The following is a 14,003-nucleotide window of genomic DNA, read 5'->3' on the forward strand; positions in this document are numbered from 1 at the left end:
CTTACTGGGCCAAAGCTGGGCCCGTGCCTGGGTGAATATGCACCCTCCAGAGGCTCAATGCACCCTTTGAAGTTCCTGCTCTCATGCTGTACCCACTTCTTGAGGCTGAGCTGGTCACAGTCAAGGTGGGGTCCAGCACCATTCAGCAGTTCTCAAAATGAGGTCCTCAGAGGTCCACAGTACATGAGAATCCCCTAGGCTACTTGTTAAATGCTAGTTCCTGGGCCCCACCCCTGAGCTACTTAAGCCAAAGCCTGCAGGTAAAGCCCAAGTTTCTTACCAAGGTCTTTGGGTGATAAAAAGTGCCTGAAGAGATGACTATTTTCTGGACACAGTGGCCCAAGGAGGACAGGACATAGGCAGGCAGACACAGTGCCCTGTGCCTCAAGACACCTGTTTATTGGGGACACAACTCTGCGACAGGGATGACAGAAATCGTACCAAAAATAGCAACGTCTACAGGGCCCCTGGAGGGGCTAGAAGGGTACAGTGCCCCCACCCCCACCCATTGTACAAAAATAAACTCTCACGCCTATGGACCAGCAAAGACTGGCAAAGCTGCCCCTCACCAGGAACACTCCTGCCAGCCCTGGGACCCCGTTCTTTGATCCTCACCCCTGCCACTTCTAAGGCACTGTGACTCTCTCTTGGGCTGGGTGGGTATCGCCCACCCACCCTCCTAACGCCCTCTGCCCCCTCCACCTCTGGTCCGCCCGGGGCTGGGATATGGGTCCCACGCTGCCCCCTGCTGGCTGCTCTACCCAACTACCTCTAGCGCAGCCCCGCTCCTGCGGGGTAAACTCACTAAGCTAATAGCCCGTAAGAGGGCTCCCTACCTTTCTTGTGCCCCCAGCCCAGGCTCTCCTGAACGCAACAGCCCGGGGCCCTCTTCCCCTTCCTGCGGAGGACTGGGAGGGGTCTCTCCGGACGGTGCTCGGGCATAGGGCGGGGATGCATCGGCTTGGGGAGGCCTTCGGCCCCGAGCCCTGCGGCTGTGGTGCACTTGCAGGTGCAAGGCCATGAGCTCGGGGGCTCCAGTGGCGAAGGGACAGAAGAGGCATCGGTGGAGGGCACCCCCCGGCCCAGCCTCGCCTCCCGGCCCTGCCCGCAGGGACAGGTCGAGGGGTTCGGCCTCACCGCCTCGCCCGTTGCGCAGGGTCCTCCCGGGGCTGGCGGGCTTCCGACGAGACCCCGACGCGGCGCCGCTCGAGGGAGGCCGGGAGCTCGCTGTGCCCTCCACCCAGGTCGCAGGCTGCGCAGCCGGTTTGGCTCCCGACGACTGGGTTGCACCCCGCTGGGAAGGGGGTGGCGGCTCTGGAGGAGGCCCGGGGCCTGCCCCGCTCTTCTGCTCCCGGTGGTGGCGCTGCAGGTGATACTTGAGCGACCCGGACTGGGTGCCCGCGTAGTCGCAGTGCGGACACTTGTAGGGGCGCTCTCCTGGAGGGCGGGGGGTGCGATAGGGCCCAAGTCACAATCACTGCCATCCCTAACCCGCAATTCACTCCGCGTACAGACCTCCCGGCCAGGAGGAAAACCGCGCCTCTCCCACCCCTCTCGTTTAATTAAGAGGCGTTTCCTAACGATCTCATCTGGACAATCCGAAGGCTGCCGAATGTCATCTCCCGGCGTTTCCCGTAGCCCTCTCACCCCCCTTCCTGCCCTCCAGTCCCCTCCCCACCCCGGAGGCTGCCCCCCTCACCTGTGTGCACTCGCAGGTGCACTTTGAGGTGATGCGCTGAGCGGAATGATTTTCCACAAAAGGGGCAGTCCTTGCCGCTGGTCCCCCGGCCCCCTTCAGGCCGGGCCCCTCCAACTAAGAGCCCATTCTCTTCTGCAATACACACATTAAAAGAAGTCAGAAGGACCCTTTGCCCTAACCCTATTAGGGCCATGTGTCCCCATACCCACCCACAGGATTGCTTCCCCTCCCAACCCGGAAGGAAACAGAATGTTTGCAGGAACCTGAGAGGTCTGATTTGCTGTGAGTGGACATGTACCCTCAAAAGGTTGTAAAGCCTCCAGGGGAGGCTTTTAAAAAGGAGGGGACAGGAGGGCAGTGGTGGCGTCAGAGTGCGCCCAGGATGCCGAAATCCTCAGAGAAAGGAGACCCTTACGTACCCTGCGTGGCGCTGGACCTCGCCGGGGCCCCCGCAGCAGTCGCAGAGTTCCCTGGGCCCTCGCCTGGGCGTGGGGGCAGTGAAGCCAGAGGGCCCACCGCCCTGCTCCGGGCCCAGGTCTCTTCCTCTGCCTCCACCACCTCCTCTTCCTCGTCTGGCTCCTCCGCGCGGTGCCGGCGAGCCCGGCCTGGGAGAGCAGAGGGCAGTGGGCGGAAGCCTCCAAAGCTGCGGCCAGCCCCAGGCTCAGCGCCCTCACCATTGGGCCGGGCCTCGCCGGCTCGCAGACTCAGGTATCCCAGGAGGCTCGGAGGCTCACGGCGCTCAGCCGGGGTGGGCGCCGGGGCCAAGAGGAGCGCGGGGCCCAGAGGCTCATAGGCCAGCAGGCCCAGATCAGGAGGCTGGGGGGCCCGGGCAGGCCCAGAACCAGGCCCCGGGGCACGCAGTGGGCCCAGCTTGCTGGCGTGCACCTTCATGTGGTTCTTAAGGAACCAGGGCTCCTTGAAGCAGCGGCCACAAACAGGACATGCATGATCGAAGGAGGCCTTATGCTTGCGCATGTGGCCCTTGAGAAACCAGGACTGCGTAAAGCTCTGGCCACACACTTGACAGCGGAACTCCGGAGGCGCGGGGGGCTCCTCGGGAGCAGCAGGCGCGGAGACGGGGGTTGCCTCACGTTCAGGCTCCGGCTCGGGCTCAGGGACGGATCTGGGTTCAGGCTGGGGTGGAGGCTGAGGCTGGGGTGCAGCCGAGGTTGCCGCCAGGGGGCGCTCAGGAGCTCCGTGGGCCGTCAGGCTGTGGTGCAGCAGCTCCTCCTCCTGGCTGGAGCCGAAACTGCACAGGCCGCACTTCCAGGGCCTGTGCAGAATGTGCAGGTGGCGTTCGCGCTCCGCCGCGGTGCGAAACTTGCCTTTGCAGAAGGGGCAACGGAAGGCGGACGACGAAGAAGCCTGGGACCGCGCCAGGCCCTCAGTGGCCGGGGTGGCCTGCAGGCCCCCTGAGCTCCGGGGTCTCCCCAGCCGCGCTTCCCGCAGTAGCGCGCGCTCCTCCAACTCCAGCAACAGGCGCGCGGCGGGGCTTCGCGGGCGCTCAGGCTGGTGCGTGCGCAGGTGCGAGCGCAGCAGGGCCCGCTGCGCAGCACGGTGGCCGCAGTGCGGGCACTGGAAGGCCTGGGCGCCTGGGTGCGCCCGTAGGTGCAAAGCCAGGATAGAGTTGAAGCGGAAGCGCTTCCCGCATACAGGGCAGGGGAAGCGCCGTTCGCCTGTGCGACTCTCAGACCAGCCCACTGCTCCCATCCCCGGAGACCCGGCGCTTACGCCTGGCCCGTTGGAGTAGCGCTGCAGATCTAGTTCGCCGTCGAAGGCCGGTGGCGACGGCGCTAGGTGGCCGCCCAGGGCGCGGGGACGTGAGCCCTGTGGAGAAAGATGTGAGTAGAGCAAAAGGTGGAGAAGGGAGGGCTATGGGGAAAGCAAGGGCATGGAGAGCCAGAGGAACCCGAGGAAGGGTGGGTCAGGGCCTGAACCATGAACACCGGGTGCCCCTCCCACTCACCTTGGGGAGGCTGGGGGATGAATGGGAATTGAGCTGTTAGGGCCACGAAAACAACTTCTGATAATGGGAGGCCAGACAGAGAGAGAAAGAGAGGTAGGGAGGGGAGGAAGTATAGTTGCAGGTACTCATAGGTTCAGGCCAGAGCTTCACTCACCTCCATGGACCCCCTTCACATTCTTTGGTTCTGAGGAGTGCAGGGAAGAGGAGGAGGAAAAGCTGCTAGTGAAGGCAACAGGTGCTGAAGAGCTAAAGCAAGAGAGACAGATTTGGAGGAAGAGGTGAGCCCTGATTTTCAGCAGTGGGAAGAGTCACCCTTCCAGACTCTTAGCACTCTGAAACCTATCGCTTCTCCTTCCTTCCATCCTGAGACAGGAGGGGGCTGCTGTCTTCAAAACTTGTACTTCTTTATTTGTCCACAAGTCTCCCTGATAACCCAGATTTCTTCCCCCAAATTATTCATATTAAATGCCTTGTCCAGAACAACCACTACCACCACCAAGTCGCCCCCCCCCCCAACTTCCTCTCCACCCTCGTGGTGGAGAAGACCATCACAGTATACCCTTCTCTCATTTAGGTTGGGCTGTGCAGCTTGAAGAGCAAATGGGGTGGGCTTGCCATGCTCCCCAGTTATCCAAGTGGGACCAGTTGCTCTCAGACCGCTAACTGACCAGCCAGCCAAACATTCTTCCAGGCTCCATAGTTCTTCCTTCTGCCTTTACCCTGTCTTTCTGTCTTTCCCCCTCTTTCTTCCTCCCTCCGCCTGGATTCCTGATCCATTCATTTCCATTCATTACAGAGACTCATTCATGCATGGGAGAGAAACACCTCCCAGCAGCAGAGAGTCTGGAGACAGACAGAGGGGGAGGGGCATGAAGGGGGAGAGAGCCAGAGGGAGAGGGAATGAAGAGAGTTGGGGGAGGAGTGGAAGTTAAGGGGCGCTGCTGGCTTTGGGAAGGGGTTAAAAACTGCAAATACCGGATAGGATTCATCCCCTTGTTTCAAACCTTGGAGCCTGCAGTTTGATGGGGCATCTCAGCCCCTTTGTCCAGGGCTGTTCCAAAGCAGGCTTTCCTCCTCTCTGCAGGGGAGAGGCTCCCTCACACAAGAGGAGGATTACACAGGCTCTGAGCTCAAGAGGCTGGAGTGAGGGACGGGGGGGCGGGGCTGGGCCATCTGCACAGATAGGGGCTCAGCACATACTCTGAGCTGGAAAGGGTTAAAGTTCTCCAGGCTAAAATTCTCTGGGCCTGGGATGTACAGAGCTCCAGTTCTGAGGATGAAGAGCAGTGAGAGGAAGAGGACTTGGTGGCCAGTGCGGGGTGGGGGGGTGGGGGGCGGAATCTCCTGATTCTAAGCTGCAGAGGAGGTTAGCATTAGGACTTAGAAGCAACCCCAGAATTAAGATTCATGGAAATAGGCCTAGGAGAATGGACCAGAAATCATCCAGTCTATCTTTCTTACTTATATACAGAATTGTATCTGGTCAAGGCTAGACAAATGTGGGCCTAACCTTTTTTTTTTTTTAATTGCCTGAGACAAAGAATATTTGAGATATAAAGAACTTCCTTACAATAGGCATTGTGAAACTGAAATCGGTTACTGAGAAAGAAAAGGACTCAGCATTACTTTGCTTAAGGATCTTTAATAAAAGAGAACTGAGCCAGGAGTCAGCCCTGCAACGAGAAAAGGCTCTGGAGATCCAAGGCTTCTTTAATTTTTGACATTTAGTAGATAGGATAAGACTCTATGAAGGGGCAGGTACCTGTTACATTTGGAATCTGTGTTATGGGAATTTTATTAAGAGATTAATTAACAAAATGTCTTTGTCCAAGGACCAGTAAACAACCTCCAGCACCACTTTTAATATCTGTATTTCTGTAGCTCCAAATTAAGGCATCCACCCTCACTTTCTGGATCCTCCAAATAAGCCCCTTTACTGAGACCAAGAGCCTAGCCAAGTTCGCTGAGTAGTATAATGAAAGGTGAATTAGAGTACGACTGAGGGGTGCAAGACTACTGTGGGCCCAGTCAGACCATTAATAGCCCCTGCAATCCTCAGTAAATCACTTAACCTCCTGGTTTACTCATCTGTAAAATAAGAGGGTTGGACTAATTTATACTGATGGTCCCTTCCAGTTCAAAAGTTTTGTGGTTCTGAGTCACAGGATTCTTCTGGACCCCAGAGAGATGCTGAAACAAATGGTCATTCCTTCAGTACCATGGAGAGTGCAGTGGGCTACCAGAGGAGCCACTTTGGCCACCTCCGTACCATAGAGCAATGAAGTACTAGAGGGGCCACATTTGCCATTTTAGCACCACAGATAAGGCACTGAGAAAAGCCAGAGGATTTGTAAAAATTCCTATCTGGAAACCATAGAGGGGGGAAAAAAATAGTGGTACCAGAGGGATTATTTTGGCCTTTTGGATGTCACTGAAAATAGACAGATATAATAGAAAATAGATGTAACGAGAAGAATTTTAATTAGCTATAAGGAGTGTTCTGACAGTTACAGTTTGTACATCCTGGAATGAGTTACTGAGGCATCGTATTTGGGTCCATCACATTCTGTTGCTCTCCTGGGGATTCCCGGAACATCCTGGTGTACAGCCAATCTGGTATATTCAGAGGAAGCAGATGGTGGGGGAGGAGGGGGGAGGCTGGGAATACTGCATGGTCATAGCTGACTAACCTATGGGCACATACTCTGATTCTGAGAAGATTCTAGGGCCCCTAAAACTGCCTATGGGATAGTAAACAAAATACCTCACGGGAGGCTGACCTCATACCCAAGGCAAGTAGAGTAGGAATTGGGCAAAAGCTTCCTCCCCCAAAACAAAACAAAAACAAAAAACCTGCTTTGCACATAGCAGTTTCCAGGATGGAAATCCAGTGATATACAAGAAGGCCCAAATTGAAGCTGAATTCCCAAGAAGGGAAAGTTTCCCCAGAGGGTGGCCTCAAATCAACAAAACCACTGAGACCCTCCTAGGCCCAGTCAAGATCTCCTGAATCATCTCCTCACCAAATGGGGTCCCAAGAACCTGATCCCATGAGTTTTTCTCAATAGGAGAAAGCACTGACAGAGCCCCAGATTTTATGAACTGACTTGGGACCTAGATTATGCATGTATTGCCTGTGGGCAATAGTCAAGAGTTTTCTATAGTCAGGCCAATTTCTATAGTCAGGCCTAAACACCATCCATGAGACTTAGCCAGACAGTAGCACTGACCTACTTTCTACCCCCACTGGGAATCAAGGGTTATCTTACCCTTATTTGGGTTCTATAGGGATGCAGGGCCAGGGATAGGGATCCAAAATCTTTCAAAAGCAACAGGCCAATTCTTTTTATGTGCTAGGAGAGCTGGTGTGGACCATCAAACCTTACTGAGTAGGGAAGGATGGAAGGGTTGGTGAGAAGACTCTTAGAAACAACTGGGACAAGTACATAGAAGCATCTGCTGACTGGAGGACCATGAAGATTGTCCCTCAAGCTTTGTGGTTCAAAAGTTTTTAGGGTCAAAGTGTAAGGGGCAAGTGTTCAGGACTTGAAGTATATTTGTGACTAGGTCTCTGCCTCTGGTCATTTCTAATATTGTACTTGATGTTTTTCCCTCTGAGAATCCTTACACCTTCCAAGTCCCCTAACAATCGATTAACACTGCACTAGATGGAGTTAAAAGGAAAGGGAACTCCTTAGGTGGTCTAGAGTCAAGACCACCTTTATCACACAGACATGCCAGTAGTTCACTTTTATGGTCTCCTCTCCATGGCCCTCTGAACCTCATTGCTCAGGTGGCTCCCCCAAACTGACCCCACAGCATAGCTTGCCCACCTTTTAGATTGAGTTCTTGGGAAAGACTCCTTCCCTCCATCCTCACTGCCCTGAGTTGGGTTACAGACCTCAGTCATGGGTTTCAAATGTACAGCATGAGGTGAGAGGAAGGTACACCTGCTCACCTACTGCCACCCCACCATGGAGAATCTTATCCCAGGGGCATGTCCCAACTTGACCCCTCTTCTGAAAGTTCTGGAACACCTGGATTTGGGGGAGGGGGCATGTAGCCAGCCCTAAGCCCCTTTAGCTGGAGCTGACCCTAGAAAGGTCAGAGTCTTGGCACCCATATGAACCTCAGTTCTCAGATTAGGGGGTGGGGAGTGGGTAGGAGAGCCTCTGGGAAAATCTCCCTCCCAGAAGTAGATTGGCAAGTAGGGCAAGACATTTCATCCTGTGCAAGAGGTTCCTCCAGCAGCACCCCAGACCCCTCCCGGGGAAGATAAACCAGAAGGATGATGGGGGACAGGGTTGGGAAACTGGGAGGCCAGGGCTCAGCTACCCGGGCCGGGAGAACAAAAGCTGAGTTGCAGCCGCCTCCGCCGCTGCCGCCGGCCGAGCTCTTTGTGACACTTTGTTTGGGACGCAGAGAGGGAAGCACCCCCCATCCTCTCCCCTCCCCCACCCCCCGCTCCCAGAGAGTTTGGGTCCCTTCCCCCTCCTCCATCAGCCCTACCTGGGCCGGGGGGCGCTCATCCACTCTGGTTCCCAGCTCTGCCGCCCCGCACCCCCAGGCCCCTCGCGCCCTGCCTTCGGGCCCCTACAAAGACGCCCGCCCCCCCGCCCCCGCTGGCCTTTCCCCTTTGGTGTCCGCTTTCCCCGCTCCCCCACCTGCCCCCCCTCCCTCGATGCCCCCCTAGCTCTCCAGGCTTCCGTGGCCGCCGCCCCCACCCCGCCCCCCCAGGAGCTCTGGGCGAAGTTTGCTTGGGGCCGAGCCGGCGCCCCTCCCCCGCCCCCGCCCCCTGCACCTGCTCCGAGCCGGGAGCGCGTAACGGCCCCCCCCTCCGGGGGGGGGGCGGGGGCCGGGGGCGGGGGCCGGGTGGCGGAGGGGGGGCCGGGAGTGGGGGGAGCGGCTACTCACGAGCCCCGGGCGGGCGGCGGCGGAGCGGGCGGCGGCGGCGGCGGCGGCGGCGGGCGGCGGGCCGGCGGCGCGGGCGTCAGCGTTACGTGGGGCCGGGGGAGATGCGCCGGGCCCCGGCCCCCCCGCCCCCGGCCCGGCCCCCGCCCCCTCCCCGGTCCCCCGCCCCCGGCCCTGGCCCGCATTGTGTGCGGCGGGAGGCGGCCCGGCCATTAGCATGCGGGGGGCGGCGCGGCGGGGCTGGGAGCCGCGCGGGAGCGAGAGCGGGAGCGGGGCTCTGGCTCCGGGGACAGGGAGCTGGGGACCCCGGGAGCCGCGAGAGGCGGCCGCCAGGGGCGGGGTGCGGGCCGTTTGGAGACTGGGGGCGCTGTCGGAGGGAAGGAGGGAGGGAGCGGGGGTGGGGCGCACGGATGATTCCAACAGGAGACTGGAAGAGATTTTGAAAGGTCATCTCGTCCTTCCCCCAGCCTCCAAGCGGACTGCCCCTCCCACCCTAAACCCGGACATACCAGGGAAGGAGCTGGCTCTGCCGCTCTTTCTGCCCCAACATGCACAGACTCGGGAAGTTCTTCCTGGGGTTTTATCTCAAAGCCTCTCCCTTACAATTTCTGTCTCTCTTTTGGGGGAGGAGGAGGGGCGATTATAGAGATAGTTAATGTCTGCCGTATAAGAAACATTATTAAAGTTACTCTCCGGTCCTTTCTCTTCTTGATAAACAATTCCTGCTCCTTCCTCTCGAATTCTATTTTTTCATTCCTTAAGTCACTTTAATGGCTCTTCAATACAACAAATATTTACTGAGTGTTTACTAAGTACCAGGCACCAATGCTCAGCGCCGTGGGGGATGAACACATGAGGGGAATGTAGTACCCTCTCTGGAAGAGATTGTAATCCAGACAGGGATACTTGTAAGTAGGATACTTAGATTTAATCAATATTTACCGAATGCCTGTTCACATATTTAATAGTATATAATCTTTCTAATAACACTGTGAAATATAATTGGTCTGCATTTACAGGTAAGGGAAATGAGGCTAAAAGAGTCGCTTTCCACTGGCCTACCAGCTCAGGGATACTCAGCCCAACATCTCACATTCTATCAGGCCATTGCCACAAAATAAAATTAATGTACATAAGGATCGAGGAGAGGGTAGATACACAACAGCTCTCAGGGTCCCTTTAAATGTGATTTCCACTACCCAGGAAAGAAGAGTGGGCACAGTGTTCCAGGGAGTGTTGGCCGAGCACTGAGCAGGGCAGAAGTGGCTTACAAAGGCCACTTGCCTCCCAGGACCCTGCCTCCTGGTACTAACTCCTGGGGGTCTTCTGGCTCAGTCGTCTTCTGTCATCAATTATAATAATAGCCACTAACATTTATTGAACATGTATGTGCCAGGTGCTGGACTGAGTTGGTTCATATGCATTTTCTCTTTTAATACTTAAGGCAATCTCTTGAGATTGGTATTCCCTTTGTTGATAAGGAAACAGCGAGATTAAGTACCTTGCCCAAGGTCACCCAGGTAGATCTGGGCTTTGAACATAGGTCTCATTGCCCCCAGACCTCAGGCTTTGCACCAACATGGACTTTTCCTATTTTTGATGTACAGAATATATATTTGGGCTCACGTGATTCTGCTTATTGTATGAATAAATGACCCCAGCTTAGCTTCTGAATAAGCCCTGTAGTATATGAGGTACATCAGTATGACCTCATCAGCACCATTAATGGTTATTATGCACCTAACCTGAGTCAACAACCCTTCACAGTCATATTATTATCCCCCTTTTAATCACTCAGTTTCAACAGAGGTTCAAATTGGTAGAATAATGTATCCAAGGCCACACAGCTCGGAAAGTGGCAGAGCTTGCCTGGCTGCAAGGCAACTTCCGTCCCTCAAAAATATTAATTGTTGCAATAGTGTTCTTCCCGAGACTGACCATTTAAGGACCATCTTCTATACATGTCTAGCTGCAGGTTATCACTGAGTCAAAAGCAATCCCTACTATAAATAGAGCTCTCCATCCACTTAGTCAGTGTCCGATCCAGAGTAAATCCTTCAAGAAAGGAATGAGAGAGGAGAAACTGTCCAGAAAGTGAGAGACAGGAAGCCAGGTCTTGGCTGGTCTTGGGACAAATCTTCAAGCAGTAATGATGGGACTAATTCAGAGAGTAATGTGGGATTTCCCTAGGGAACAGCAAGTAATTTGAGGAGGAAGCCCCCTAAAAAAAGGAGAAAGGTTAGATGGAAATGGGGGAGAAATTGGGGCCCAGGGTGGTAGTGTCCATGTATAAGGTGAGTGAATGAGGTGAGTGATCAGAAGAGGAACCCAGGATGGGCAGAGATGGGGTCAGTAGGAAACAGGAACAGAATGAGTTAGGGCTGGTGTCTTGTGGAGTGAACTGAGGCTGATGTCTACCCAGCACCACTCCCTGGATCCTGAGGCCCTCATAGGGACCTTTGCCCCACCACACCCCAGCCCTGATAGCCTGTCTCTGCCAGGACAACTTTGTCTTCCTCTCTGAGCTACCAGGCCCTACCAGGAGCTCCAGGGCCAGCTGGGACCCATCCCTTTGGAGCAGCTGCTTCAGACTAGGTAAGTGTGAGGCCCTGAGCCTCAACTCCCTGGATATTGGAAGCAGGCAGAGGGGCAGCTGAAAGAGATGTTGCTGTATGTCCTGTCTCCTGATAGGTGCCATAATGAATTTTTCCCAGGCTAGGAAGCACTGAGCTCTAGTGGTCAAGGGAGCCATGGAGGAGAGAGCTGGTCAGCGAGAGCAAGACAGACCCAGCCTTCGTCTGGAAAAGCTACAGCACTGGGCCAGGCACAGGCGGAGTGGGCACCTCTTGGTGCTGGCGGTGAGGCCAGGCTGCCCCACCCCAACTTGTACCCCAGTTCAATTCCACCCATGTTTAGTGAGCACCTATCATCTGTCTGAAACTGTGCTAGGCTCTGAGTGGGAGGAGGGTGGAGGAAACAGAATAAACAATGCAAGACCCTTAATCTCCAAGTAGCTTCCATCATGTGGGGAAAACACATAGTTAAGTAACTGAACTATGACATGAGGCAGAAAAAATTAAATGATATCCCCTTCTTTTATGGCTCTTGGTTGACTACTCTCCACCACTTGGGAGGAAGGAAGGGAATCCCTAACAGTTCTCCTTCAACTACCCTGCACCCGGCCTCCAGGTGAGCCAGCTATGGCTGGCAGTGGCTGTGGTGCCCTTTGCTATCTCAGTTGCCTGCCTGAACTCTGCTTGTCACATGGCCACAGCACTGCCACTTGGGCATGGCGTACTGGTAAGAACTACCATACGGGAGGGTGGAAAGAAGGTCCTGGGGGCCCCTCCCTAATGGGCCAGAGCTCACCACTTGCCTTTCTCATTCAGGGTCTCCTCACTGGGATTGTAACCCTTGAGCTGCGCAGAGCACCCCGTCTCTGGAAGGTGAGAGGGGAAGAGAATGCAGTACTATTCTCCCACCCCCTAAAACACACACACACCTCAGCCCAGGAAGTGGATTTCTAACTGTGTTAGTTATCTGCCCGTGACTGGTCTAAAAGACTGAGGAGGGAAACAAGAAAGTTAGAGGGCTGATGGTCCCGTTTGGAGGTGGAAGAATAGGAGCTGTTTTTTTTTTTTTTTTTTGGGTTACGCGGGCCTCTCACTGTTGTGGCCTCCCCCGTTGTGGAGCACAGGCTCCGGATGCGCAGGACAGGGGCACAAACCCGTGTCCCCTGCATCGGCAGGCGGACTCTCAACCACTGCGCCACCAGGGAAGCCCAGGAGCTGAGTTTTGTTTTCAGCTAGGCTACAGGTGGGGCTTGGGGTTGCAGTGAGTCCCCTAGGCTGGGCAGGGCTGAATTAACTCACTGGCAGGTGCACGCCATGATGCTATTCAACACCTTCAATCTGATCTTGGGCTTCATCACGTTGGCGGTCGAAGTGGTGAAGACAGCCTTGATGTCTGCCCCAACTGTCCCCTCCCAGGTACAAGTGAATAAAGGAGAATGTGGGGGGATGAGGAAGCCAGAGGAGGGGAAAGGGCAGGGGCAAATAGGTGCAGGGTCCCCTGCAGCACACCCTCAGCCCTATCTACCTACAGCTAGCCGGCTTGCTGGTGCTGGAGCTCAGTGCTGAGGCCTTCACCCTAGGCGGAGTGCTGGTCTCAGCATACTCCCTGTTCCTGCTGAGCCAGAGGAAGCCAGGATGCTGCTGGAGCCAGAATCTGCACTACCAGGAGCTGCAGGAGGTACTGAGGGCAGGGAGGAAGCAGCTAGCTAGCAGTTCATTTTTTCACTGGCTATCCTGGTCGATGGTACTTAAGGGAAAACAATGGGGCAGCCCGGAGAGGAAGGGGTCCTAAACTGAAACTGGTTGGTTTTCTGGCTTTGGACATTTCTCCCCTAGTGGTGGGTAAGAGTGAATCGGGTATCTAAATGGGGCTAAAAATGTGGGAGAGCATTAGAAATCTGCATAAATATTGGAAGGGCTATGGGAACACGAGAAAAAAAAATGCGAGAGGAGGAAGCTGCATCTGTCTGGGATTCCTCATTTCTCACCCTTATAGTTTGCTTGCTTCACACCTGTCTGGTTTTCAGGGTCTCTCAGAATTAGAGGAAGTTCCTGATTTGGAGACTGGTCCCACGGTGGCTAGCAGAGCAAACAGAACAAATGAGTGAGCTGGCAAGAGGAAGCAGACAGGTGTTGCTTTCCTACCCGGCGGGAGCATTCTCCAGACCCTCCTGCACCCCATCCCACCGAACTCAAACTAGATGGAGTCCCCTGAGACCTACTTGAAGTCTGGTGGAGTGCCTTCAATCTTCACTCACACTAGGCCCCTTTCTTTTTCCTCCCCTGCTGCGGAAAGCAATACCTAGACCGAGTTTTAAACCACCTCACCGCCCTGAAAATCTGCCCGCCTGCAGGATATCCTTAAACCAACTTTCAGCGAGACCCATTTTCTCCCTTCTATCCTCACCCTCCTTCCCCACTGCCTCCCCATCCTGCTTCACATATGCCTCATCTCACTGTTTCCAAGATTTCCACCTTTCACAATCCCATCCACTAAAAACCCGTACACGCCCACTCTCTGAAATCAATTCACAACTGGTGCTTTCGTTCTCTCGCTTCGATCCGGTTCCTTTCTACTCTAGCGGAGACTACAAATCCCAGGATGCCCAGCTACCCTGTGGCCCGCTGGGAAATAAAGAACCTTCCCTCCGCGGTAGGGGCGCTGTGCATCGGCTAAGTGACGCGAAACCCTGGAAGTCGGGGCTTAGCTGAGAGTTTTTTCGGACGCGACCACTGGCCCAGCGTGCAGGGAGGAGCCGGACGGGCTATGCTGCGCGGGGGCGCAACCACCCCAACCTCGGTAACGGGGAGCTGATTGTGGGTCTACATTCCTACATCCGGCAGCTTCGGAGAC

General features: G+C 55.3%; 2 protein-coding genes across 5 annotated transcripts; one reads left to right on the forward strand and one right to left on the reverse strand.

Moving 5' to 3' along the window:
* Positions 1-349: 349 nt before the first annotated feature.
* ZNF219 (zinc finger protein 219) lies at positions 350-8,947 on the reverse strand. Of its 3 annotated transcripts, none has more exons than XM_032621368.1 (5): positions 8,580-8,947; positions 3,820-3,911; positions 2,119-3,526; positions 1,700-1,831; positions 350-1,437 (listed from the first exon to the last, which is right to left on the reverse strand). In XM_032621368.1, the coding sequence occupies exons 2-5, from the start codon at positions 3,823-3,825 to the stop codon at positions 833-835; spliced, it is 2,151 nt and encodes a 716-aa protein (XP_032477259.1). In that variant the 5' UTR covers positions 3,826-3,911; positions 8,580-8,947; the 3' UTR covers positions 350-832. The 3 variants fall into 3 exon arrangements, with proteins under 3 accessions (XP_032477259.1, XP_032477260.1, XP_032477261.1); XM_032621370.1 differs by lacking the exon at positions 8,580-8,947 and having other exon boundaries at positions 369-1,437; positions 2,119-2,304; positions 2,374-3,526; positions 3,820-6,895; XM_032621369.1 differs by lacking the exon at positions 8,580-8,947 and having other exon boundaries at positions 3,820-6,895.
* Positions 8,948-9,410: 463 nt separating this feature from the next.
* On the forward strand, positions 9,411-13,797 carry TMEM253 (transmembrane protein 253). Of its 2 annotated transcripts, XM_032621371.1 has the most exons (8): positions 9,411-9,484; positions 11,078-11,171; positions 11,291-11,434; positions 11,766-11,876; positions 11,966-12,022; positions 12,455-12,565; positions 12,681-12,827; positions 13,177-13,700. In XM_032621371.1, exons 3-8 carry the CDS (start codon positions 11,327-11,329, stop codon positions 13,255-13,257), a joined length of 615 nt encoding a protein of 204 aa, XP_032477262.1. In that variant the 5' UTR covers positions 9,411-9,484; positions 11,078-11,171; positions 11,291-11,326; the 3' UTR covers positions 13,258-13,700. The 2 variants fall into 2 exon arrangements, with proteins under 2 accessions (XP_032477262.1, XP_032477263.1); XM_032621372.1 differs by lacking the exons at positions 9,411-9,484; positions 12,455-12,565 and having other exon boundaries at positions 10,780-11,171; positions 13,177-13,797.
* Positions 13,798-14,003: the final 206 nt, after the last annotated feature.

Source organism: Phocoena sinus, chromosome 2, assembly GCF_008692025.1.
Source record: "Phocoena sinus isolate mPhoSin1 chromosome 2, mPhoSin1.pri, whole genome shotgun sequence".
NCBI lineage: Eukaryota > Metazoa > Chordata > Mammalia > Artiodactyla > Phocoenidae > Phocoena > Phocoena sinus.